Source organism: Leucopleurus acutus, assembly GCF_964270905.1.
Source record: "Leucopleurus acutus genome assembly, chromosome: 6".
Lineage (NCBI taxonomy): Eukaryota > Metazoa > Chordata > Mammalia > Artiodactyla > Delphinidae > Leucopleurus > Leucopleurus acutus.
The window spans coordinates 105,349,324-105,375,529 of NC_139149.1; the positions used below are offsets into that span (position 1 = coordinate 105,349,324).

The 26,206-nt window shown below is 38.0% G+C and overlaps 1 protein-coding gene across 2 annotated transcripts in view; it reads right to left on the reverse strand.

The window, feature by feature from the left end:
• The window catches only part of DOCK10 (dedicator of cytokinesis 10), a gene marked incomplete at both ends in the record, with an annotated part of 280,006 nt that overhangs the window by 12,525 nt on the left and 241,275 nt on the right, over positions 1 to 26,206 (reverse strand). For both annotated transcript variants that reach the window (XM_082841820.1, XM_082841819.1), the window contains 17 exons: positions 5,359 to 5,472; positions 5,609 to 5,731; positions 7,493 to 7,599; positions 10,609 to 10,707; positions 11,015 to 11,072; positions 14,961 to 15,176; positions 16,558 to 16,668; positions 17,086 to 17,268; positions 17,954 to 18,091; positions 19,705 to 19,817; positions 21,091 to 21,215; positions 23,274 to 23,375; positions 23,944 to 23,991; positions 24,213 to 24,279; positions 24,370 to 24,484; positions 24,573 to 24,694; positions 25,413 to 25,524. In XM_082841820.1, the coding sequence (XP_082697946.1) occupies positions 5,359 to 5,472; positions 5,609 to 5,731; positions 7,493 to 7,599; positions 10,609 to 10,707; positions 11,015 to 11,072; positions 14,961 to 15,176; positions 16,558 to 16,668; positions 17,086 to 17,268; positions 17,954 to 18,091; positions 19,705 to 19,817; positions 21,091 to 21,215; positions 23,274 to 23,375; positions 23,944 to 23,991; positions 24,213 to 24,279; positions 24,370 to 24,484; positions 24,573 to 24,694; positions 25,413 to 25,524 (1,953 nt within the window). The remainder of the gene's footprint in view (positions 1 to 5,358; positions 5,473 to 5,608; positions 5,732 to 7,492; positions 7,600 to 10,608; positions 10,708 to 11,014; positions 11,073 to 14,960; positions 15,177 to 16,557; positions 16,669 to 17,085; positions 17,269 to 17,953; positions 18,092 to 19,704; positions 19,818 to 21,090; positions 21,216 to 23,273; positions 23,376 to 23,943; positions 23,992 to 24,212; positions 24,280 to 24,369; positions 24,485 to 24,572; positions 24,695 to 25,412; positions 25,525 to 26,206) is intronic.

Sequence of the window (26,206 nt, forward strand, 5' to 3'; positions counted from 1 at the left end):
AAAACTAGCACAAAGATACTTTCACTGTGAAAATTTTCCCCTAACAAATTTCTGAATCCAGAGTTAGCAGAAAAGGAGTGGTGAGAGCAGTATTTTATTGTCGTTACTATGACCCTTGTGGCCTTGATCATGACCTGTGACTCCTTTCCTCCTTACTCCTTGGTCTGGAGGATGGGAAATAGTACAGACTTAGACTTAGGAGACCCTAAGGACAGTGCCCGGGACACAAAAGGCCATTGGTGAGTGTTAGCTATAATGAGGAGAATGGTAGTGATGACAATGATAAAGGAAAAAACTGTCAGCAAAGCAATCTGAGTTCTGGCTAATATGCAGGGAAACAGCTAAACTGAGTTTTGAGTGCCTAAAAATACATACCTTTGGGTTCTCTTACTTGGGCACTACACTTTTCCTTATTGTAAAAGGACTATTGATGATTATTTTGATATTTTGGAAAGTGATTGATCAGAAAGAATCGTGATTAGAATTAATCAATTTATTTACAGCACATGGAGCTATAAACCTATTGAGACTATTTTATAAAATGAATAGAAAGGAGCGGGTGTAGCAGAATATAGCACTTAATCCCTTACAGGGACTGTGTAAGAGCTTTTGGAGCCAGAGAAATGGAGTCTCTGAAAATGGCTGGGATGCGAGCTTATCTCTTACCCAGGGAAGTCAAAGCAAAGCCCAGTGAGGCACAGGACACTATCTTAAGGAAGTTTAATGCTCTGTCCGTGAAATAATTGAGTTATAAATAGGGACACAAGGTGATGAAAACCTAGGGGCAGTCTCTCTTTTGCTTTTGCCCCAAAGTGATGAGAAGACTGCATTTCAAGGCAACAGGAAATATGACTTCCGCATTTTCCATAGTTCTATTTTTTTAAATGTCACTTTACCAGGCAACAAACGCCCTGATCTGCCATGGTTACGAAACAGCACGTATCCTAGTTAAACAAGGACTTTGAGTCAGTAGGTAACATGCATGGATTATGAAACTTTTAGGCAACAGATGATGATAAAAATATACTTCAATAAACCGAAAACGAAAATTATTGACTCCTTCTTAGATGTTTTTGCAGGTACTTCAGAATCTTGAAATAGCTCTGGATCATTATTGGGATGTCAAATATAAGCGCCCCTGCTATTATATTCCACTGATTCAAGGTTCACAAAGGAATGCATCCAAAGAGGAATCTAGTGTATAAAAGATGGGTCAGAAAATCACAATAAGCTAAATGTTAGGAAAAGAAAAACTTCACAGATGCAGAGAAATGGTTTCATACAAACATGAACCCAAATATGAACCCAATTATTAGTGTATATATCTATATCTATATCTATATATCTCAGTGACTTTCATCTAGGAGGGGAGCCAGAAGGGTGTATCACACCCCAACATGGAGATGATGGCTGTACACAGTACACAGGCACCTCTCCTCCTACCCCCAATCCCTTTTCTATCAAGATTCTGAGGTGCATCTATACCCATGTAAGCATGATTGAGAATCATGGAATTTACATCCTTTGATGAACAGAATAAAATTCCCCCAGGCTTTTCACTCAATTCATTCCAGGGCCATCTGATGTTTTAAGTTATTCAATGAGCATTCACTTGCTTGCTTTCATGCTAAATACCAGAGCCTAAGGATTTCATTGATTACAGTTGATGTTTGATCACTACTGGCGGTTCATTACTCTGGAAATGAATACTTCAGGGACACTTGAAGGGGTGTTTTATATAGGCTGCTCTGTGTAAAATTTCCATAGTCAATGATGCCAGGTGTTGCATTAGAAAATCCATGCTATGCAAGACTTGCGTTTTTATTAAAGTTCTCGCCACAAAAGAACAGTTTTCAACTTGTTTTCCAGGGTCTGGCTCATTGCAGACATAATATTAACTACTCTAGTCAGTACTATAAAGTGAAAGTACTAGCCCACGGGGGACACTAAAATATTTACACAAAGGCCTTTGTGGAGGCAAAGAGCCGACTGCATGTTATATTCCCACAATCTTCGGAATATGATTGTGAGACATCAATTTGGATTAATAGGTGAATTTTACAAGGACATAAGGTACCATCATTAAAAAAAATCATTTCTGACCATGGAGGTTATGCTAATGAAATAGTCAATATTTTCTCAGAAACCTTCATTCTGCACACATTTGGGGGGATGTGCAAATCTATTTGCTATTTCTTTATCATCAAATATAAAGTGATGTGCGCCGTCTGCTCCCATTGAATACAGCAGTTCACCCTCTCCGTTTGGTGTCTTGGGACAGGTAGTTGAATATCATTTGAACAATGATGACAGGCTCTAAATGACTGTTTATCAGAATGACCTCCATTAGTTCTCCTTGTTCAAAGGCAGCTGGGGTTTGAGTTTACAGAGTACCATGCTTAGGTATGTCCTCAGGTCTGCAGATTTAACAAGGCACTTTGCCTTTTAAGGTCAGGTTGGACTTTTAAATAAAAGACAATTGAGAATACTGGCAGCATTAAAAACAAAAAGTCAGGTGCACAGTCAGCACACTTTACTGAGGAATCTGCAAAAAGAACAAAGTTAGGACATTTGAAAGTAGCTCTCCCCCATCCTTCCCCATTGCCCACCACCTCCCCCATTCTATTTAATAGAGGGGTTTCCAAGTATTCTTTTAGTAGGTGAGTTAAGGACACGTGACCCCAAATTTACAAATGAAGGTAGAAAATACTGATATAGTATGGATGGGGGAAAGGGATTTTAAAGAATTACAAAAAAGTATGTATTGGTCAGAGAAGCAGAGCTGACTGTGGACAATGTGTGGATATTGAAGGAATTTGCTTTTCCAGCTTACTCATTAATAATTACATTGAACCACATGAAGTTGCCATCTTTGTAAGTAAAAAAAAAGGTTGATTATGGGCAATTTCATATGGTTCAAAATAACACAGAGAAAATTCTGTGTCACAGAGCTCTAGGTCTTGGCATGTTATTGCCCCTCAGCTCATCCTCTAAAATTCTTACACGGCTTCTTTTTGCATCTCAGGAGACTTAACGTGATTCACAGGGTAGAGGTTTAATTCACTGTTCATCATTTATGTTGGGAATTAATACCATCGTTTTCGAGAATGCTCAGAGCTCACCACCAAACAGAGAGAGCCCTGTTTCTCCACGATACTCATTTGGAAAAGGGCAGGGTCCTTTCAGGACCCTGGGAAGGTGCCCACCAATGGCCACCATTATAACCTTTGAGATTTTGCTCACCATGCTCTTCTTAATCAGCTGCAACTCTGGTGGCCTGAACTGAGCAGGAAAATTCCAATACTGAGCCTGCTATCCATATATTTCAAATATGTGGTGCCCACATTTATCTGTGTGTGTGTGTGTGTGTGTGTGTGTAGGTTTTCAGACTACACCGACCTTTGTGCAGAAAGATATTATATATGAAAAATAAGGGATACATTTTTGTAATTCAGATAAATGGAATAAACACAATTTAGTCCCAGAAATGCAGGATGACTCCAAAATGAATGGAAACAGGATTATCTCACCTATCTCAAACGTTCATTTGCACAAAAAAGTTAAGGTTCAGTAAAACCATAGGGAGGGAAGTGTGAGGCTTATTAGAGCATGCAAGTGGAGAGAGAGAGAACTTACCACAGCCTGGAACAATCAAGACCAAAAGAAGAAAAGAGTAAACATCTGCATTAAAATCTCATTGGAAAGGAGCATGATCGTTTCGTTTCCACCTGTTTAGCAACCAGTATCTTAGATGTTGGTTGGAGAAACCATCAGGTAGGCAATCTGCATGACCAGACTCTTAATGGCAATTCACTTTTTCATTAGAAAGATCGCCTGAAGCGTTGTAAACTCAAATCTAGGTTTGCTGAACGTACGTCCTGTGAGCTACATCCATGCTGCTCAGTTAGCCTGTGGCCATTCCCAGGAAACCCTTGCCTTTCCCTTACAATCCCTCAGCTCCCACATTCCCTTCCTGATGAGGTGTTCTGCCATTATTCTTGCTAATGTTTCCCTGAGGTCAAGAGTCATTTATTTTCTGTTTATCGCTGATTTGCAAGATAGCATTTCCTTTTCTCTCTCCTCCTCTCCTGCAGATTCTCAAATTTCTATCTCCCCCATATACTCTATCACTTCAGATAGGTCAGATTCTTTTCCAGGGAACCCCCAAATGAGTAAATTTAGCTTCTTTTTGTAGACTGTCTCCACAGCCCTGATGCTCCTGTGCAGTGGGGGAAATCTGGGTTGGATTCATTTGTTTATGGTAAGTGGCTGCCCAGTGACATTTTCCTTTCCAGGGAGAAAGCAGCTGTCTTTATTAATTCAGACATTAGTTTTTAAGCTGTCTTTGGTGATTAGAGGATAATGTATATTTTCCAAAAGACTTCAATATATATATTTCCAAAAGACTTCAGTGGGAAGTGATCTAGAATGACCATGCTGGATTTGACACGTTTGTTTGCAGCCTTAAAAGATTCTGAGAAGAACAAGAAGCCATGTGAAACTGTGCCTTACGTGAGGGGAGAAAAAAAAGGAAACGAGAGGGCTGAGAGTCATTACCACTGTGAAAATAGAAGAATGGAATGATTCTCCGTGAAAATAAATATGAAATATGGCTGCTGAAATATACTAGTGTTATAAGCCTGCCTGGATGGTGTCTGGGTTTATCCCATTTAAAGCACTACTCAGAGACATTCCGAATTAATATCTAAGTTCGCTTTGCTTTTAAGACAATGCTATGGCTTGCTAATATTTTCAGTCTTGTTCATTGTTTATGCAGTAAGCTGAGAAAGACCACTTTGAAATTATATTGACCTGCAATATAAGAAACAAAACAACCAGATTATGCTCTGCTTAGAAGCAGTGATGGTTTGAAAGTAGGAGAAAAGAAAATGCATGATTTTAAAGTCAAAAGTTCATGGCTTTGATATGGTAGAGCCCCTAGGAATTCTTTTTTTCCTGGAATATTATGGATTTCATTGCCCAAAATATATTCATTTAAATCTCATTTTCAAATATGATGCAAACCTAATTAGACATTTTGGGGGGAACTGGAGGAGGAGGGTGTTGAGGAAGTGCTCTCTTTCTCCAAGAAGTTCGAAATCACTGTTTTACCTCAATCTGTATTAAGACCCGTGGAGGTCTCCGCTCATTTTTTTCTTAATTTAGCATGTTCCTTTGGCCAAACATATAGACCCCTCACACTCAGAGAAACACTCAAATATACCTAGACACATCCCCACCTCCACCTCCACCCCCTCAATCTGTTGGCACATGTAGTTAGATGTCTTGTAAAGAATGAAGAACATCAGTCAACCACTTAACAGAACTTAGAGGCCATGCTGCTTGTAGGAAACTTACCTGCCCATAAAATGCCACACGATAGTAGCGACCGAAGAGCCGCTTCTCTGAATTCACCACCTCTGCAACTTTCAGATACGACCGATGAATGTCGTAGTAGAGATCTGATAATTTCTGAAACCAGAAGTGAAGGGTTTCGTGAAGAGGATGCTGACATCAAAAATAGGGAGTTTCTACTTTTGGAAGTTGTAAGTAATTCTCCAATGTAATGAAGGATATTTGAACTAACTCCTGGGTTTAGAACACCTACTTTGAAGTCTCTCTGCTTCTCAAAGACCGCAATGATGGGTTTGTTGACATCAGCGATGAGCTCATATCTCTCAGACTTCCACAGGAACTCCACACACAGGTACAGCTGCTCCACCAGGATATTCTGCAATTCCGCAAACGGAAATGCTATTTTACACAGTGAAGATTGTGGCTCATCCCTGAAACTTGCTTTCAAAACTGTTGAAGGGTCAATTTTTTTCATAGTGGGATTTCTGCATTCCCTATCTTTGCAATTGGCAGTTACATCCATCCTGGGAGGGATGGTGGTGTCTTCTTGCAGTCTTCTCTTTCCTTATTAGTGCCTCAAACTTGCTAATTTAAATCTATAACAAGTATTCAGATCTGTTTTTTTTTCCATTCCTACAGTCACTGGCTTAGATCAAACCCCCGTTTCTTCATTCCCAGATCCCTGGAGTAGCCTTCAAGCTAATGTTTTCCCTCGCCAATTGGTCCTATTGGTCCTATGTGTTACTCCCTAGTCATCTTTGTTTCTAAAACATAAACCTGACCATGAGCTTGCCACTGCCCTAAACCTTTGGAGGCACTCCAGTGGCTATGAACTGCTGTCCAAACTCTCTAGCATGACATTGAAGGAGCTGGAGAATCAGGCACCAACCTCCTTTCAGTGCCACTCTCTTTCAGCACCTTGGCATTGACTTTACACTTTGGCTACACCAGACTGTACCACACCATTCTCAGAATACAGTTCCCACACTTTTGCCTTTGAAGTTGCTGCTGCTCCTATAAGAACCTTATTTTCTTATTTGACACCTTCAAGTCCCATCAAATGTCAAGACGGTGCAAAAGTCTGCAGAGTTTTTATTTATGCCCCATTCATCTGCATTCCAATCACTTTCATGTAAAAAATTGTTCCCCTTTTAATTGCAGCTATATATGACGCCTAGATTTATAGTTACTGGGTCTTAGACTGGTTACTCCCCACCCTGAAGGACGTTTGTCTTTCACAAGATTCTAAGCTCTTTAAGAGCTGGGATTGTGCCTTATTATCTCTGTCTCCCCAAATACATTTGCTTTACTTATCTTTGTCTCAATGCCTCCCATATACTAGTAGTTTAATAAATGTTCAACAGAATCAAATTATATACTCTCTAAAGCAAGTGGATAATATTGCTCGAATGTTTTCAGTCTTTTAAGAAAAGATTTTAAACATTATTTGAAATAGTTCATATAAATACATAATTGCATTTACTATTTATTTTCAATGTACATTAAATTAGTGTACAGCCATATGTAAAATTTCATTAAAATCGACCCCAGATTTTTTTCTGTATCCTCTTTTAAAGTCTATGTAATATTATGAATAAAAAATTAGCTTATGAAATATTTTATTTACTTGAGGAGGGGAGCTCTATTTTCTTCACCTGAATTATTGCTAAGTCACTCCAGGTAGAGAGCTTCTTTTGAAAAATAACCGTGGTTTGCAAACCAGAAGGTTTTCTGCAGAAACGAGTGTGATTTTCTGCTCAAGTCTATTTGTTAATACATTTTCTAATGCATTAAATAAAGTTGTGACCAGCTCAACGAATTTTCAGCGTCCCTTCCCACATTTACCAAAGGACTACAGATTTTATATTTTGTAGAAGAGCTGATCGTATATATTTGGCTCTATCTTAGAGAAGTAAAATTTAGTTTAAATTTTCATTGAAAATTATGCTTTATCAATGGAATCTGATATCTATTAATCTTAGTTTAATTTTAGCCTGCATTTTATTTTGCCTAAGTCATGTTATAGAACAATTTTATTTGATTTCTGAATAAGATTTCTCCCCCCTATTTAGCTTAATGTTACAATTCAATGCATCTTTTCACTCAGTTACTGTACACTCAATCATTTTGGTCTAACCTCATTGTATGGTGTGTCTTGCATTCCTGAATCTTCTTTCATTGCCCCTTCTTCTTTAATATTTGGTGTAATGCTCAGAAAAGCTGGCCAGCCCATAGAGAACATGCCTTGAGAGAACAAAGCAAAATGTATCATTATTTGAGACAAATCCTGCTTGGATTAGACAGTGCCTTTCTTCATGATGTGACATGTGGTGGTTATAAAGCTCACACGCTCAATGAGATGGTTAGATTATGACTGTTGATAAATACTCTCTTCTAGGCAACCAATCTTCCCCTTTTTATAATTTTTTTTTATCATTTTCAGGTGACCTGTTTTCTATAACGAGCTGGCATGGGATTATGGACAGAGCACAGGCTTGCAGATTGATATAGCTCCAATGTTCTGGTTTAATTAACCTCTTGGAGTCTATATCCCTCATTTGTTAAACCACAGACATTGATATCTATCTCAAAGGATGTTGAAAGGATTCGGAATATTAGTATTTGAGAAAATACCTGGTATCATCAGTGCATTGTAAAGACAATACTCAATACTTACTAACTTTCACTCTTTTGCATTATCTAGAAAACTTCTCAAATTTTCTTAGCCTCTTGGCCACCAAGCTTAAAAAAGATCTGGCTCTGCGGATGCATATGAAAACAGTTGATAATGGGTAATGTGCTGAACAAGGGATCAGATCAGAACGTTGGGGAGTATCAGAGGTTAAGAGCACAGTCTGGAGTGATAGACCGGCCCTCGAACTTCAGCCCCATCACAAGCTAACAAGGGAGTCTGCGGCAGGTTGCTTAACTTCCTTAGGTTTTCTCGCTTGTAAACATGAGGTGATAACAGCACCTAACTCAGACTCCTTATTGGCAACTAATGGAGATATGGCCAGTACACAGCTTGGGGCAGTGGCTGCCCTGGAGCAAGTGCTTTTTAAGTTACAGTTAATACTTTTATAGATATTTCCATTTTTAATAATCAGATCATTGGCTATGTAACTAACTTATCACCCCCAAACATGCTAGAAATGACGATAATAAAGATTGCAGTTGAATCCTTGCATTAAAAATTCTACTTTCCTACTTCTTATTAATATTTTTCTTTGGTAATTAAACACATTAACTATATGAGCATTGACTGGAGCAGGAAAAGTCACGACATACTTCTGTGGGATGATGATGAATGTTAGTACAACTGAGGAAGCCATGTTTTCTGGAGTCACCTCAATTCACCTATACAGTCATCCCTCGGTATCTGCAAGGGATTGATTCCAGGACCTCCACAGATATCAGATATCAAATTCTACAAATGCTCAAGTTCTTTATATAAAATGGCATAGTACAATTGGTCCTCCATATCTATGGGTTCTCACTGACGGAGCGGCTGGTTGAATCTGCAGATCTGGAACCCCCGGATACGGAGGTTCGACTGCATTCTTATCATGTGTGCATTGTAGTGAAGGAACAGTTTACTTCTTTGACTTAGAAACATCATAACCTACAAGTACATTGAGGACTTCAAATATATGCCAATGAGCTTCAGATATGTGCCAATGAATACAACTATCTGCTAATGCATCATAAATAATCACCTTCCTTCATTCAAAGTTTACAAAACAAATACAGTTGACCCTTAAACAACATTGTTTGAACTACATGAGTCCACTCACACGCAGATTTTTTTCAATAAGTATGCACGCAGCACTGCACAGTCTGTGTTTGGTCGAATCCGTGGATGTGGATACGGAGGGCCGACTGTAGAGTTACATGTGGGTTTTTCAACTGGCAGGGTCACCGCCCCTAACCGCCTCGTTGTCCAAGGCTCAACTGTATATATGTTTCTCAATGGGTATGTTATTCCAATATCACCACTGGTCTAAACGTATTTAGATTTTTTTGAATATTAAAGATTCACACGACATTTTGGGCTATACGTTTCCACAACTTCTCAAACTGACACCTAGCTTTATCTGGTTTCTCCAATTTTGTTTCAGTTAGAATATAAAATAGTTTTTATAAAACTGTATGGGATCTGATTATGAAAAAAATTAGATGGGGAGGAAGGGCATGTTAAATACAACAATGATGGTTTTCATGACTTGCCTATAAAAATAAGGCTAAGTAGGAAGCGTGAAACTGAGCCAGAAGATCCCTGACTTTTATGGTGGACATGAGTCATAAAGCCAGGTCTGGTCCCTTCTCCAGGGCCCTCTAACAAGTGAGCTCACTGTCTCAGAATTCAGTCTGGTCATTTGGTTCAAATATCTTATTTGCAAAATCCACTGAAACTCTTTAGGAAATAAATACATATTTAAAAGAATAAGGGACCAATTATGTTTCCAAAATATTGTAAATGAAGTCCTTTTCCCTTTTGTTTAGGTACTTTAATCTTAACATCTAAAGATCTGTTTCTGTTGTTCATACAGTGAGTTTTCCACTGCATTTTGAAAGTTAAGATAGTGATGTGAAATAGACCGCGGTTCATAAACTCTGGGTTTGAACAAACTTTTGCAAGGTTATATTGACAAATTTTTTTAAACAAAGAGTAATTCTTTAGTTATTGTTAGAAAATCTCTATCAAATGTTAAAGATGGAATATTTTTAATTGAAGGAAAACCATACTGTAAATTATTATATGTTATAAATTGTGAGAATCAGTGTATGCTTTACAAAAAGGAAATGGAGCCTGTTGATTATAAGTGTAGTCCTGTATATACACTATATTTATATGTCTCTTTCTGCACCCCTTATTTTGAATAAACAGTTGTATTATATTTCAACAGCGGAATAGATTTCTCTTGCAATTTTAAACAATTCATCCATTTCAGAATAAAATCCCGAAGACAGACTACTATGCAAATTGGTAGTAAAACATGGCCAGAATATTGGATAAGATGCGGTTCTGTTTGCTGAGAACTCTTTAGGTCTCTAAACTTCATAAAAGTTTGGATGGATGGAATTTCTGAATGGTAGAAACTTTGGGTTTTTACGGAGTAAGTTATGTAGATCTGAGACAGTTTTTGCTTCTAGGAATACGTTTAAGAGTTTCGCTGGAACAAAACTGAAGCAGTGACTTGGTTTTCTCGGCACCATTCCCTGGGAATAAAGGAGCCCAGTTAGATCACTCACTTCCTCCACTGGGAGTTGTTAGTAATAGGTTGCTATCACGGGGGTGGATATCCTCCGGGAGCAAGGATGGTGTGCAAATCTTTTCCATTTTCCAGTAACCTATGGCAGTGCAAGATGAGGTTAGGACATTGTCACATGTTTATGTTAATTCAAGCTTATGTTAACCAATGAAGCTTTCTCATTTGGAACTAAGAAGCGGACAAGTTAGCCTGGTTGTACATAAAATAAACATGATAATGGCATGGAAGAGAGAGTTAAAAGTACAGCATAATTAGAAATATCTGTGAAAATTAACATTGCTTACTAAAACATCAAGATTAATAAAACTTAAAATTAATAAATAAATTTTAAGTTAGGTTTCAACATGTTGATTTCTGCACTTTCTCCCCTCACAATGTTGTCTTACCCCTTCTTTTTAGGTATTCCGCGATGAGGGCAGCTATATGAATGTAACACATAGCAGCCTGTAAGAAAAAAGAAAACAGTTTGAGAGGAAGATTTTACCATTTATCTAATACTGTAGATTTTACTATCTATCTTATTAGGACTAATCCAAGGTGAGTCAGTATTCCAAGTCAGAATATGTAGAGAAATCCTTTTCATGGTAGAACCGGAAATAAGAATCAATTAGATTTCCAAAAAGTTCACCATCAAGAATAAAATGTCTATTTGGGAATTTTTTTGGTTTGTTTTTCTTGATGTAGTTTTCAGGTGGGTGAATGAGCTGGCCTGAATCCCATAGAATTATCTTCTTTCCTTAATATCTATGTCTCCCCTCTCTCTCTAAATAGCACCTGGATATAAACTGGAAGTAAAAATAAGCCGTCTTCTTACTTTTTTCTACTTCCAGTAATGTCCCCCTTAGAATTTCTATTGCCTTTAAAATGGTAGCCGCACAAGGTGGCACTTGATAAAATAGTGTGACCTAATGTATCACGTGTGCTTTCCTCAGCCAGATTATTTGAGCGACATTTTTTTGTTCTGTAAAATCTCCTGCAAAGCCCTCGAACACTGCTGAACACAGAGTAGACCCTGACCTGTTGAAGAGTTCAAATGACTTCAACTTTGCCTTTTGAAGTTTTATGGAGAAACTCCTCCATTTTCAGGGCAGTCCAAGGGAACTGGAGCTGCTCATTTTTGTCCTCACCAAACTGCTACCAAGTGAGGCCTCTGGTCAGATCTACTTCCATCCCAGAGTCCTTCACATGTATTTAGAAGGACTTCAGTTTTCCTAAGCAAATTCATCTCTTCCCAAAGAGGGCACAATCCTGGGAATACAGTAAAGCAGAACTTCCCCACTTGGTGTCCGGAAGCCACTTGGGTGCTTTGAATTGCTGCACATAAATCCTCCCAGTGTTTAAACAGACATTAAAAAGTTACCTATTGTGATACACCATATTAACAAATTGATGGAGAAAAACCATATGATCATCTCAACAGATGCAGAGAAAGCTTTTGACAAAATTCAACACCCATTTATGATAAAAAACCCTCCAGAAAGTAGGCATAGAGGGAACTTTCCTCAACATAATAAAGGCCATATATGACAAACCCACAGCCAACATTGTCCTCAATGGGGAAAAACTGAAAGCATTTCCACTAAGATCAGAAACAAGACAAGGTTGCCCACTCTTACTACTATTATTCAACATAGTTTTGGAAGTTTTAGCCACAGCAATCAGAGAAGAAAAGGAAATAAAAGGAATCCAAATCGGAAAAGAAGAAGTAAAGCTTTCACTGTTTGCAGATGACATGATACTATACATAGAGAATCCTAAAGATGCTACCAGAAAACTACTAGAGCTAATCAATGAATTTGGTAAAGTATCAGGATACAAAATTAATGCACAGAAATCTCTTGCATTCCTATACACTAATGATGAAAAATCTGAAAGTGAAATTAAGAAAACACTCCCATTAACCACTGCAACCAAAAGAATAAAATATCTAGGAGTAAACCTACCTAAGGAGACAAAAGACCTGTATGCAGAAAATTATAAGACACTGATGAAAGAAATTAAAGGTGATACAAATAGATGGAGAGATATACCATGTTCTTGGATTGGAAGAATCAACATTGTGAAAATGAGTATACAACCCAAAGCAACCTACAGACTCAATGCAATTCCTATCAAACTACCACTGGCATTTTTCACAGAACTAGAACAAAAAATTTCACAATTTGTAATGGAAACACAAAAGACCCTGAATAGCCAAAGCAATCTTGAGAAAGAAAAACGGAGCTGGAGGAATCAGGCTCCCGGACTTCAGACTATACTACAAAGCTATAGTCATCAAGACAATATGGTACTGGCACAAAAACAGAAACATAGATCAATGGAACAGGATACAAAGCCCAGAGATAAACCCACACACATATGGTTACCTTATCTTTGATAAAGGAGGCAACAATATACAATGGAGAAAAGACAGCCCTTTAATAAGTGGTGCTGGGAAAACTGGACAGCTTCATGTAAAAGAATGAAATTAGAACACTCCCTAACACCATACACAAAAATAAACTCAAAATGGATTAAAGACCTAAATGTAAGGCCAGACACTATCAAACTCTTAGAGGAAAACATAGGCAGAACACTCTATGACATAAATCACAGCAAGATCCTTTTAGACCCACTTACTAGAGAAATGGAAATAAAAACAAAAATAAACAAATGGGACCTAAGGAAACTTAAAAACTTCTGCACAGCAAAGGAAACCATAAACAAGATGAAAAGACAAGCCTCAGAATGGGAGAAAATATTTGCAAATGAAGCAACTGACAGAGGATTAATCTCCAAAATTTACAAGCATCTCATGCAGCTCAATATCCAAAAAACAAACAACCCAATCCAAAATGGGCAGAAGACCTAAATAGACATTTCTCCAAAGAAGATATACAGATTGCTAACAAACACATGAAAGAATGCTCAACATCATTAATCATTAGAGAAATGCAAATCAAAATTACAATGAGATATCATCTCACATTGGTCAGAATGGCCACCATCAAAAAATCTACAAACAGTAAATGTTGGAGAGGGTGTGGAGGAAAGGGAACCCTGTTGCACTGTTGGTGGGAATGTAAATTGATACAGCCACTATGGAGAACAGTATGGAGGTTCCTTAAAAAACTAAAAGTAGAACTACCATATGACCCAGCAATCCCACTACTGGGCATATACCCTCAGAAAACTGTAATTCAAAAAGAGTCGTGTACCACAATGTTCATTGTAGCTCTATTTACAATAGCCAGGACATGGAAGCAACCTAAGTGTCCATCAACAGATGAATGGATAAAGAAGATGTGGCACATATATACAATGGACTATTACTCAGACATAAAAAGAAATGAAATTGAGTTATTTGTAGTGAGGTGGAGGGACCTAGAGTCTGTCATACAGAGTGAAATAAGTCAGAAAGAGAAAAACAAAAACCGTATACTAACACATATATATGGAATCTAAAAAACAAACAAAAAATTGGTCATGAAGAACCTAGGGGCAAGATGGGAATAAAGAGGCAGACCTACTAGAGAATGGACTTGAGGATATGGGGAGTGGGAAGGATAAGATGGGACAAAGTGAGAGAGTGGCATGGACATATATACACTACCAAATGTAGAACAGATAGTAGGAAGCAGCCGCATAGCACAGGGAGATCAGCTCTGTGCTTTGTGACCACCTAGAGAGGTGGGATAGGGAGGGTGGGAGGGAGGGAGACGCAAGAGGGAAGAGATATGGGGATATATGTATATGTATAACTGATTCACTTTGTTATAAAGCAGAAACTAACACACCATTATAAAGTAGTTATACTCCCATAAAGATGTTAAAAAAGATAAAAAGTTACCTATTGAGTTATAACCATCACACAGTGGCCTCTTCTCATATGGCTCTTAGGGGTGTTAACCTTTCCAACGCTAGTTCAGGCTAGCTGCACAGGAGGACAGATTACCCCAACCTGAGTTGACTCACCTCAATGGTGAGTTTCCCCATTCAACTCCAATTCTAGGAAAGAACTTTTAACACACAGAACACCAACTTATATAACTCAATTTCCAGACACCCTTAGAACCATCCTCCTTGGCCTCAGGCTTTTAGCATTTGGTCTCCATTACACGTCCTACAGCTACAGCTGGCCCCCAAGACACTGGCTTTTATTTGATATTATTTACATGGAGTTAGGCATCCTTGACTCCTACATGCAAATGTAATGCACATAACATATAATTAGGTCATATCAACTTTAGTGGGGAAATATGATAACTTTTTATTCTCCTGCTGTAAATGATAACCCAATCATCCTGATCAAGAGGACACCTAATGAAGAATGACTGAGTCTTTGCTAATCACCTCGGATAAGTCTCCGTTTCTCGCATGAATTTTGGCCATGCTTTCCAGCCAGGTCCTCCGTAGCTCGGGAGTGCTTGCGTAGGAGTTTGCCAGGCTGTACTGGAGATCCACCAGCATCTCGGGATCTTTCTCATGCTCCTTCATCTGAGCCGTGGCCATTAAAACAGTCCTTATACGTTTAGTCAGATCTTTCACCTCTGCTGGGAAATTGCTGTTCTTTGGAAAACAGAGAGCCTGGGTCATTACCTGTTTAGAACTCACAAATTAACTCACTTCAAGTTATGCTTTTAGCTATGGCTTGGCATCACAGTCCAGTGCATTCTAAATAGTGTTCACAAATATGTATATTCTTTATGGACAAATTCTATGTATTGTGATTGTGGCTGTACACATTTGAAGATGAATTGTAGTAGATTCCATTTTGTCTCCTAGCCTACATTCTTCTAGTAATAGCATCCTGACATCCTCTAGCATCCTCTCTGGCTCTAGTTCACATGATTTGAATGGGTCTACTTCATTCCCAGGCACCAGGGGTGACACATGATGTGGGCCTGGCCAATCAATCATATTCTTTTATACTCCAGGTCACAGTGATTGGCTTAGGGATGGGCATATGAAACAAGGTTGGATCAACGAGACTCAGTCCTGGGACTTTAATTGGCACTATAGAGCAAGGTGCTTTTCCCACCCATAGAATACTACCATTGTCCTCAGAATTTCTGAGAGAGTTAGCTCATGGGGAGAGCCTACCTGTAAATGAAGTAAAGGAAGAAGAAAACTGAACTGAGAGACAAAGAGAGAGGTAAAACTAGAGGCAGTAGGGGAAGGGGATCTGAAAACATTATTTTAATCCCTGGGTTCAGCCGTGCCTGACACCAGGCTCTATCCCTGAGCTTTTCAATATTGTAACTGAAGGACAAGTCTCCAGAAAGGTTTTTTTTTTTAATTTATTTATTTAATTTATTTATTTTTGTCTGTGCTGGGTCTTTGTTGCTGTGTGCGGGCTTTCTCTGGTTGCAGTGAGAGGGGGCTGCTCTTCATTGCGGTGCACAGGCTTCTCATTGCGGTGGCTTCTCTTGTTGCAGAGCATGGGCTCTAGGTGCATGGGCTTTAGTAGTTGTGGCCCGTGGGCTCTAGAGTGGATGCTCAGTAGTTATGGCGCACGGTTAGCGGCTCCGCGGCATGTGGGATCTTCCTAGACCAGGGCTCAAACCCATGTCCCCTGCATTGGCAGGTGGATTCCCAACCATTGTGCCACCAGGGAAGCCCCTCCAGAAAGTTTTAAAAGAGATAAAATGAATTTGACCAAGAATGAGATTATGAGAGAAACACTGTATTTCTTGGTATCTGATACTTGTGGTTAGTTTTCTTGTTAAGTATCATTCAACCCCATAGCTTGGAAATTCCACTTAACTGAGTATATGCTGAAAGTGTAAGAACTGATTATCCATTCATGCAAGCGGACTCAATATAAGTACTCAAAGGGTAAATAAACAAAATACAGAGTTTGTATTTTTTATGATTTTGGTATCTCGCGAAAAGAATCCAGTTTAGTTTATTCCCAATTCTTTAAAAAAGTCCACAAAGCATTTCTTACTTTCATTTGCTTGTCTCCATTAGCAAAATTATTGGTAATTGCAAGGGAATGTTGAAACCGAGAGCCTCCAATCCCAGCATCAGCTATTAACTGGCTTACGGCCTTGATAAGCTGAAAAAGAAAAGGAAAACGGAACCTCAAAAGCAAGTAACTCCGAAATACTAGTTGCAAAGAAATCCATTGAGTTGGATGAATGTATCATTAATTTCTGCCTGTAGGCCCAGTGAATGTGCTCAGAATCTGGTGGGATTTGGCATCCTAGAAACAGTCATGGTCCCTGAGTTGTGTATTCTATGATTCTATTCCCTGGCAGAAGAAAGGAAAAGTGCAGGTGGAGTTATGGGTTTTGCCGATTTCTACCCAGCTGCACACTTTCTATGAATCGGAACTCAGTGTGATGGGCATCTTTAAGGAGGAATCTGATGGAAGAGTTGGGAAGTGGTTGCCCTGGAAACAGTAGGCTTTTATCAATGCTGAAACAAATGAGTGGTTTGAACAACAACATTAATGGAAATTGGCGGCACGTACTTGTAAGTGGGACCGGACAATTGACTTTTGCTTGTTAAATTCAAAATTCTTCCTCATAAAGAAGTATAGAAGTGCTGACGCTTCCGTCTGAGTTGACCGTGACCTGTGGTTGCAGCATTTTAGGACTTCATAGCAGAATGACCCACACAGGTCGGCAGGCCCTTGGAAGAACGCTGAAGGAAACTGCGGAGACAGAAGTGCTGGTGAAGTGAGCAGATTCCTTCATTTTGCTCTGTTCATTCTCAAATTTTAAAATCCCTTAGAATAAAATCTTTCTTTCTTTTCTTCTTAACCTAGACTTTTTCTCCCATTTGCAGGTGGAAGAGGATATAATCTTATTTACTGAAGTCTATGTTAGTATTTTTTTTTTTCCTAGAAATAATCATTCTCCACGTTGTAAGTATCCCTTGCATCAGTAACGGATGACTACCCAAAGCAATGGAATGAGAGCTCTGGAAAAGTTTCTATTCACCCAACACTGTAAAACCACCAGGGTCCTCAAAGGTGGACTCTCCTGTATCTAATGCAGAACCCTTGACTTGGCAGGAACGGACATCACAGTTGGCGGTGTATATTTTACCTAACTCTCTGCCACAAACACTGAGAACCCAAAGAATTGATGGCCGGGTGCTAATTTTACTCCCTTTTGATATCCAGCAGATAGGCTGCCAAGGTTGTGAACTTATTTTGAGACTGTGAATCAAATAGTTTAATAAAACCAAATAAATCGTCTAATAAAACCAAATAAATCAAATAGAAGAAAACAAACTTTCTTCCCTCGATACTGAGAGATGTAAGGATTGATATGTGTTTATTGTCAGCAATAAACACTTCACTGAGCTTTTCTTGGAACCTGGAGGACCCTTACCTTGCATACAAATAGCCTCAAAGAGGCAAATACGTGCTTCAGTGCTGTGGCTGATTGGTTGACTTGAAAAAAGAGCATGTAGGTATCAAAGACCCTTTTCATCATTGAATTTTGACATTCAGATTGTTGGAGTTGTCTCTGGAAATTCAACACAGCAGTTATTTAGGACGAGTGAAAGGACACCTGTATTCTTTCAAAAAATATCTACTCTGGTCCTACTATGCGATAGGCACAATTCTGGGTGTGGAAATAAAGTGCTGAATAAGCTCTATGTTCCCAATGAAACTTACATATAGCAGTGATTGAAAAAAGTTACTAAATAAGAAAATAGAGTAGAATAATCTATGATGGAAAGTAATTGCTTTGGGAGATAAGATTACTTTATATAGGGTGGTTAAGACCTCCCTAATGGATGAATTGACATATGAGCTGAAAAAGTCAGCCATGGGCAGATCTGGGAGGATTGTCCAAGGAAGGAAAAACAGTTGGTACCAGGGACTTGAGATGGAATGGAGCTTATTAGTTCAAGCAGAGAAAAAAGAGAAAAAAGAAAAAAAGAGAAAAAAGAGCAGAGTAGCCTAAGCATGGTTAGTGGGGCAGGGTCGAGAGAGAGGTAGCAGATGTGGTCACAGACAGGCAGGTCCTCAAAGGCACTGATAGAGCCTGTAAGATGTATGAGATTTGATTGACATTTCCATCGAGCAATAAAGAATTAAAATGTGGATTTTGTTTTTTCGACCGCCATGCTGACATTTTACTTGAAAATAAGACTTCCTTGCTATAATTATTCTGTTTGGTGCAGACTATTCAACCGACCCAACTTTTTCTAATTTAACCCTTAACATTTGAAAGCTCATTAGGTTGAGCTAATGTTTCTAATAACTTCATTGAGGTGTAATTGATATAAGTTCTATAGTTCATATTTTATAAAATTTTATATTTTATATTCTATTGTATGGATATGTTTCAATACCACTATTTAAAAAAATCCATTCACCTGTTGATGTACTTTTGGGTTGTTTCCAGTGTTTAATTATTAAAAAACAAAGCTATGAATATTGATGTACAAAGCTTTGTGTGAACAAATGCTTTTAATTTTCCTGGGTAAATTCCTAGTATTGGAATGGCTGGTCACATGATAGATTATGTTGAACTTTCATTCCAGCATACGTTTTTTCAAGGTGTTTGTATCATTTTGTATTCCCACCATCAGTGAATGAGAGTTCCAGTTTCCCCATATACTTGCCAAAACTTGGTATGGTCAGTCTTTTTAAACTGCAGCCATTCTAATGGTAGGTAGTGGAATCACTTCACCAAAGATATAGAGATGGTAAGTAAGCACACAAAAAGATGCTCAACATTATCACTCTGTTTTCTCTAGCTGTTGTATCTGTTTATCTGTTGTATCTAGCTGTGCTTTGTCTCTCCTTTTGATACTGAAAAAGTAGAGTCACATTCTCTCTCAGCCCAACTTGCCTGACAGTAAAGCAAGAGAAACAAGGAAGAGAGATTGTCTATTATTGGACAATAAGGAAATATGTCTGTGTGTATATCAATTGAGCATTCGTCAACTTCTGACAAATTCTGAATCTCTTCTTTAACATGTTTTCCACTCACACTTAGGTTGATTTATGTAAGGTTAATACATTTCATTAAATGTCATAAAAACCTTAAAAACATATTCTTGACTTCACATGACTTTTCCACTTTTCATTTTATCATATTACAGAAGAAGTTACAGTCACACTCACCTGGTGGACCTGAGTGAAGAGGGCTAGCAGGTCTAGAATAGTCAGGCAAACCTCTGTAGCAATATTGGCCTCTGTGTCCACGTGGTGCACGATGTCTATTTCATTGGAGTTGCCTACAAAATAAAGTAGAAAATGCATAAATGTCGGAAACAAATCTTTGTACCCTATAAAGAACTTTTTTCTATTACAACATAGTCAATATTTACTGGTGTTTTGATGAGTAATTTTATTAAATCAAAGTGCTTTCATTTGTTCAATCTCTTTATCAGCGGAAGCAAAAACAGAGACAGAGTTTTTAGTGGGTGCTGTAGACTGAATGTTTGTGTCCCCGCAAATTCATGTCAAAGCCCTTATCCACAATATGGCGGAGTCTTTGAGAGGTAATTAGGTTATGAGAATGGAGCCCTCATGAATGGGATTAGTGCCCTTATAAAAAGAGACACCAGAGAGATCATCTCTCTCTCTCTGTCACGTGAGGACACAGCAAGAAGTTGGCCATCTGCAAACGTGGTTCTTACCAGACATCAAATCTGCTGGCGTCTTGATCTTGGATCTCTCACCCTCTAAAACTATGAGAAATAAATGTTTATGTTTAAGCTACATAGTCTGTGGTATTGTGTTGTAGCAGCTCGAACTGATTAAGACTGTGTGGGTGCCCTTTTAATTTGTCAGCTATAGTTTCCAAAGGACCAGAGTAGTCTGTTCTCCATTATTTCTCACTACTTTTCCATTGATTCAGCCATTGGTAGAGTCCTATTTCCTCCATAATCAGTCTGGGTCAAGTTTTATGGTCTCAGATTAACAGACCAAACGTGGAGTCTCAGTAGATGATCTGCATTAATGGCCTCGTCAGAAAGGGATTAAATGTGTTTCTAGGTTAAGGCAAATACCTTCAAACAGCTAACTGTGGTCACGTGTCCATAATCAGGAACACTTACATGATACAAAAACACTGGATCCCATCTTCTCCTCATTCACACCTGGAATGTGTGCAACACTGGATTCGAGATGGCACACTTGCTGCTTCTAGGACATGGACAACTTTCTCCTCTTCCCAAAGAGTGGACAATAATCTGGTTGAGAGAGGCCACCCTAACCCCTCACAATGCCAAGTCACCTGGTTCCAGAGGAGCTACAGTGAGCATACTATATTGAGAGTTTTACTTTTCCCCTTTCTCCTCATAAGGACACTACTTTTTTTTAGATGCTTCCAGCTGATTCTCTCCTCCCAGAAATGTTCTTCAGGCTACAGCAAGCCTGAAAAGCAGTGGTCTCAGGGGCACAGCAACATTCCTTACATTTCTGAAACATAATGCATTTTATGTCCTGCACACATCTAGAGAAAAATGATAACCATCTTGTTGCTATTATTTCTGGTATACTTACTGGTCATGGTATTGTCTAACATCTGTAGGAGTTTAGGGTTAGAAAGTGCATTTTTGCCTCGAATTATCGGTAAAGTTTGTGATCTGTGCTGCTTCTGTCCTTCATGACTGGAAGTGGTGTGCATCCTGAAAATGAAATGACAGAAATGCTTAAAGTCATAGGGATATGATAACCAAATTTTCATTCAAATTCTCTTGATTGAGTCAAATGTTAAAAAAATTTTTGAATAGACACTTTTTATTAAAAATATTAATTATAGGTGACATGATGAGAGGAACTTTTAAAAGTACGTTTGGACAAATTTTATTTAAGCCAAAAAAGGGTTCAGAATGATAACAGATACTAAAGGATAACAGACAAATAATAGATGCTGAATTAAATTCTGCACAAACATATTCATTATTATTTAATGGAATCATGGGATTCCATGCATGTTCAGGTGGTCATTGGTTGATCAGAAAGGCATAGTGGTAGACATTAAAAAAGTACAATATTATATAGCTCAATTGTATCAATTATTTTTAGGAGGTAAAATGTAAAAAAGTAAATCTAGTCTAAAACAACCCTTCGTCTCCTACTTCTTGCATTTGGAAATTCTTACAGGATTTGTCTTTGCATTTGTGTCAGGCCCACAGCAGGGCTGACATATGATCCTTGTGGGGGAGAGAGCTGAGGTCGCTTCTGGGCTGCTGCTTTCCCAGAGCAGGGACAATGGCCAGGGCTCTTATTCAATGCCCCTTGGCACTTCTAACTGGGGGAATGAGGAAGTAGGAATATTTCCTGTTCCCGACTTTCATTTAAGCTATCATTTCATTTAAGCTTTCATTTAAGCTATCTGATGGCCAAGGTCATAGAAAATTTCTTTGAGGAAAGCAGGCAATAGGAGATACTGAAGAGTCAAGCCTGAAAAAGAAACAACTTTTTGTCTTTGTCTTACTTCTCAAGGCTTATTCGATTCTGGCTAAATCAAATGCTCTGGATGGATTGGGACCCTAGAGATCTAACCTTGGCTTTCAGTAGCCAGGAGAGTCTGGGTCATTTCTGTAGCTACAAGGAATAATGGGTTTGGGGCTGTATGGTTTGGGGCTGTATGGCTTGGACCTTTGGGACTGGATTATTTCCATGTTTTGAGTCTCCTTCAGTCTGTAACTCCTGGAGGAAAAGCCATGGCTTCTGGGAGGGGAGTCCTGGGAACGACCAGGACCTGTCCAGATGGTTTAGGGAGGGGCCTAAAGTCTAACCCACCAGACGTCTCCAAAACTGCAGTAACCTCAGGTGGGCTACGACTGTCATTAAAGTAATTGTTTACAGTCCTCTACTCAACTGCCATTTATTTTCTCATAAGGGGCCATTTCAAGGGGTCCCCATGGATAAACAGGCAAAATTTATTTTATGGTTTATTAGCTATGTACTACATTCATATTTCTTTCTAAAGCTCTTTCTAAAATATAGCCATTTTCATATTATACATTATTATGATACTCCTGGGGAGAATAAATCAAACTGGAGAAAATTTTAGCAAAGAATTCTGATTTACTAGACCCAGAGGAGCTTTAAGGCAGGATTTTAGGGCAAATGTTTCCTGTAGGGTAGGTTAATGAAGGGTGACCCTAGGCTTTATATACTATTCTAATGACTAAAAAACCTAAAATGAGCTTACGGGGCCAGCTATGCTTCCTATTGCCCTTGACCCTTTAAAAAACACATTAAGCTCTAAGAATACTGATAAATTATTACACTTACTACTAAAAGGAAAGGGGAGATATGACCTCACATTTTACTTTGTCACTAGATTAGCAAACATTACAATAGGCATTTATTGGAATTATGTCTTTTCAGGTTCAATTAAATTAAGATACTCATTGACCCTATACAAGGCATTGTACGCTAGGTGCACATAAATAAGGCAAATCCTTGCTTCTAGGTTTTCACAAGCTAGTGGGGCAGATAGGGATGTACCGACAAAGTTTCTTCAGAGAAACATACAGAGTTACTTGAGATCTGTTTTTGGTTTGAGATATATATATACACAGACACACACACACATGCACATGTGTGTGTGCATATGTGTGTATCACAGCCTATATATATATATATGTATGTATGTATACACACACACACACACACACGCACACACGTACACTCACAATATAATTTTAAATATCAAGCAAATGTGACAGTACCATTGCGGCAAGAGGCCAGAAGTCTGGCAGGATGGATTAGATCCTTTGAGAGTTCCATTGTTTTGGGTGGACTGCACGAATTTAAACGCAGCAGCAATTTTTCTGCAAGGAAAACTGAAGTTTTAATATGAGCTCAGTGTTTGTAATTGATATATGAATTAAAAAAAGGCAACTGACAAAGTGATTACTGAACAATGAAATATTCCACATGCTATGAAAAATAAAATCACATTTTCTTCTGGAAATGGGAAATTGCGGGTTTAGGGAAGATGCCAGGGGCACTGCTGTCTCTCATGAGAAAAGGATGACAACACAGTTTTCTAGATTAATTGCTTTTTTTAGTTTATTGGAAGTATTTTCTTAAATAGGTATCTTTCAAGTTATATTCATATAAAGATGGATAAATTAGTTGAGAAGTTACATGAAATGTGGTTTCCTTTCAGAAATGTGTTTTGTGCTTTTTCCCTGGACAGCTTTAACTGTTCCTAGATCTACTACGGCTATAGGGTATTCATCAAACTTCTATGTCTAATGTGAGGTCAACCTTAAAATCCTTATTTGCATTTTAAGATTTCTAACATAAATCTCTAAGTCTAACCTGATCCATTAATAATATGTCATAATTTTTTTCAAAATACCAGACTAACCTTTTGGAATTTAAAATTATTACCTTATTATGTTACGTTTTCCTAGGTATCTGAAATTTTGAAGACAAACACTAGAAAGGAAAAAAATGTCACATTCTAATTATTCACGCCTTTTTATTTATACAAAGTGTTCATCCAAGTATATTAAAAGAAAAATATTGTTTTCTTTAAATAGTTTATGCATTATTACTGATAGATCATTCACCATATGGTACCTAGAATGAAAAATGGTATACTAAAGTATTTTGAAGGTTCTAGAAAAAAGTGTTATGTAATCAACTCTAAAACTTACTCCAAGATGCTGAAGAAGTCGGACACCTCTGGACTGGGCGCTCTTTGCCAGTAGGCAATCAGAGTCTCTGAAAGGAAACCCCGAGTAGCATGAGACTCTTTGAAATTCCAAGTTTTTTTCTTCTTTTTAAAATTTAAATTTAAAGAACTCTCTTTACCCTCTGAAATTGTTTTCATAATGTGAAGAAAGCACATAAGAAGACTCCTGGTTTCTGCTTGATCTAACTTGTCAAACCGAAGAGTTGAGCCTATCAAAGACAAGGGTCTTGGGATCTAGGAATGAAGAACCAATTAGGATTGAGTAAGCATAGGAGATTGCTGACTGGTAATATGCTCAGTAAGTTTGGGAGGGAAGCCGTACCTTTTCACAGTTTTCAGTCTTCTCACTGCTCTTCTCATTGGTACTTGGGTTGGAGTCAAGACTTGCTAACGAAGCTCTGGAATCAGCATGGTTTACTGTAGAAATAGCTATTGATGAAAATGCTGTAAACACAAGCCACAGCACACAGACGGTAATGAGATGCGTGGGCACACAACACAGAAAGCTAAAATGATGAACCAAAAAGATGTTGGTCATTCAGGTGGTAGCAGTATTGTGAAAAGCTGACATAATAGAGTCTGCTGGAATTGCCATGAAAGATATGCAACTTTTAAAATATGATTATAACAGCCATGCCAGCCTTAAGGATTTAGGAAAATGTAGACCTTTTTAACTGGAAATAAATCTTTTTTCCTTTGATTTCTTCAAAAGCTTTTGAAAGAACATTTCTGTTTTAAAATGAATAATAAAGGTTCCTAATGATGCTTTGGGGGAAGAAGCTTTCAATTTTTGACAGTTTATAAGAAATTAAGATGACATTTCCAAAATAGTTCTTAAGAATAATCTTTGAAGTTGAAGGGCTATTATACTTTAAAAGGCCGTATGCAATGAAAACTTCAAGATTGTCTCCAGAATGAAACAATTTGATAACATCGGAGAAGACTGCTCCTCGATCCAAGTAAAAATGAACACTAAGTAGAAGAGGAAGTTGCTGGACGGCATGCAAAGAAATATGTAACAAGACTCTTCAGCTATATAAATGCAGTATACTTTGTCACATAGATTAGGTGTAATGAATTATGGAGTGGGTAAAAAGCACAGTGATATACAACGTAAACACGGATGAGAGTTAAACACAACTGTCTGGAAGGTTTGAAGTACCTGCTATGGAATTTAAAACATCTTTAGAAAATGATGTGTCCACAGAGTTTGCATATTTCATAGCTGACTGGGTGTGGAATCCTCCATTGGTGCTGAGGTCATCTCTAGACCCCTGTGTTCAAAGCACAGAAGAAATTAGTGGGAATCATCATATTTCAGCATTGCAAACCCACATATGCCTTCTTCGTTACACTTTCCATTGGATGATATGCGATTTGATCTTTTATATTTCAGCAAAAGCTTCTGCCAAACTAGGCAATGAAAATTAATATAGTTAAACCATACTCTTAGTCACAGTTTAATTTCTTACATGATTTAAAAAATTTTTAACAATGTAGTAGAAACTATCTTTTAGATATAGACTAAATGGCTGGAATGGTTATTGATAAATTCACTGATTTAAAAAAATTTTAATTGAGGTATAGTTGATGTACAATATTATATAAGTTACAGGTGTACAATATAGGGATTCACAATTTGTAAAGGTTATACTCTATTTACAGTTATTATAAAATATTGGCTATATTCCCTATGTTGTATAATATATTCTTATAGTTTATTTTATACATAATAGTTTGTACCTCTTAATCCCCTACCCCTATTGCCTCTCACCCACCTTCCCTCTCCCCACTGGTAATCACTAGTTTGTTCTATATATATGTGAATCTGCTTCTTTTTTTGTCATATTCACTAGTTTGTTGTATTTTTTAGATTCTACCTATAAGTGATATCATAAATTCATTGATTATATTGTAGATTATATATCATTATTATCATGGATTATTTTATGTATA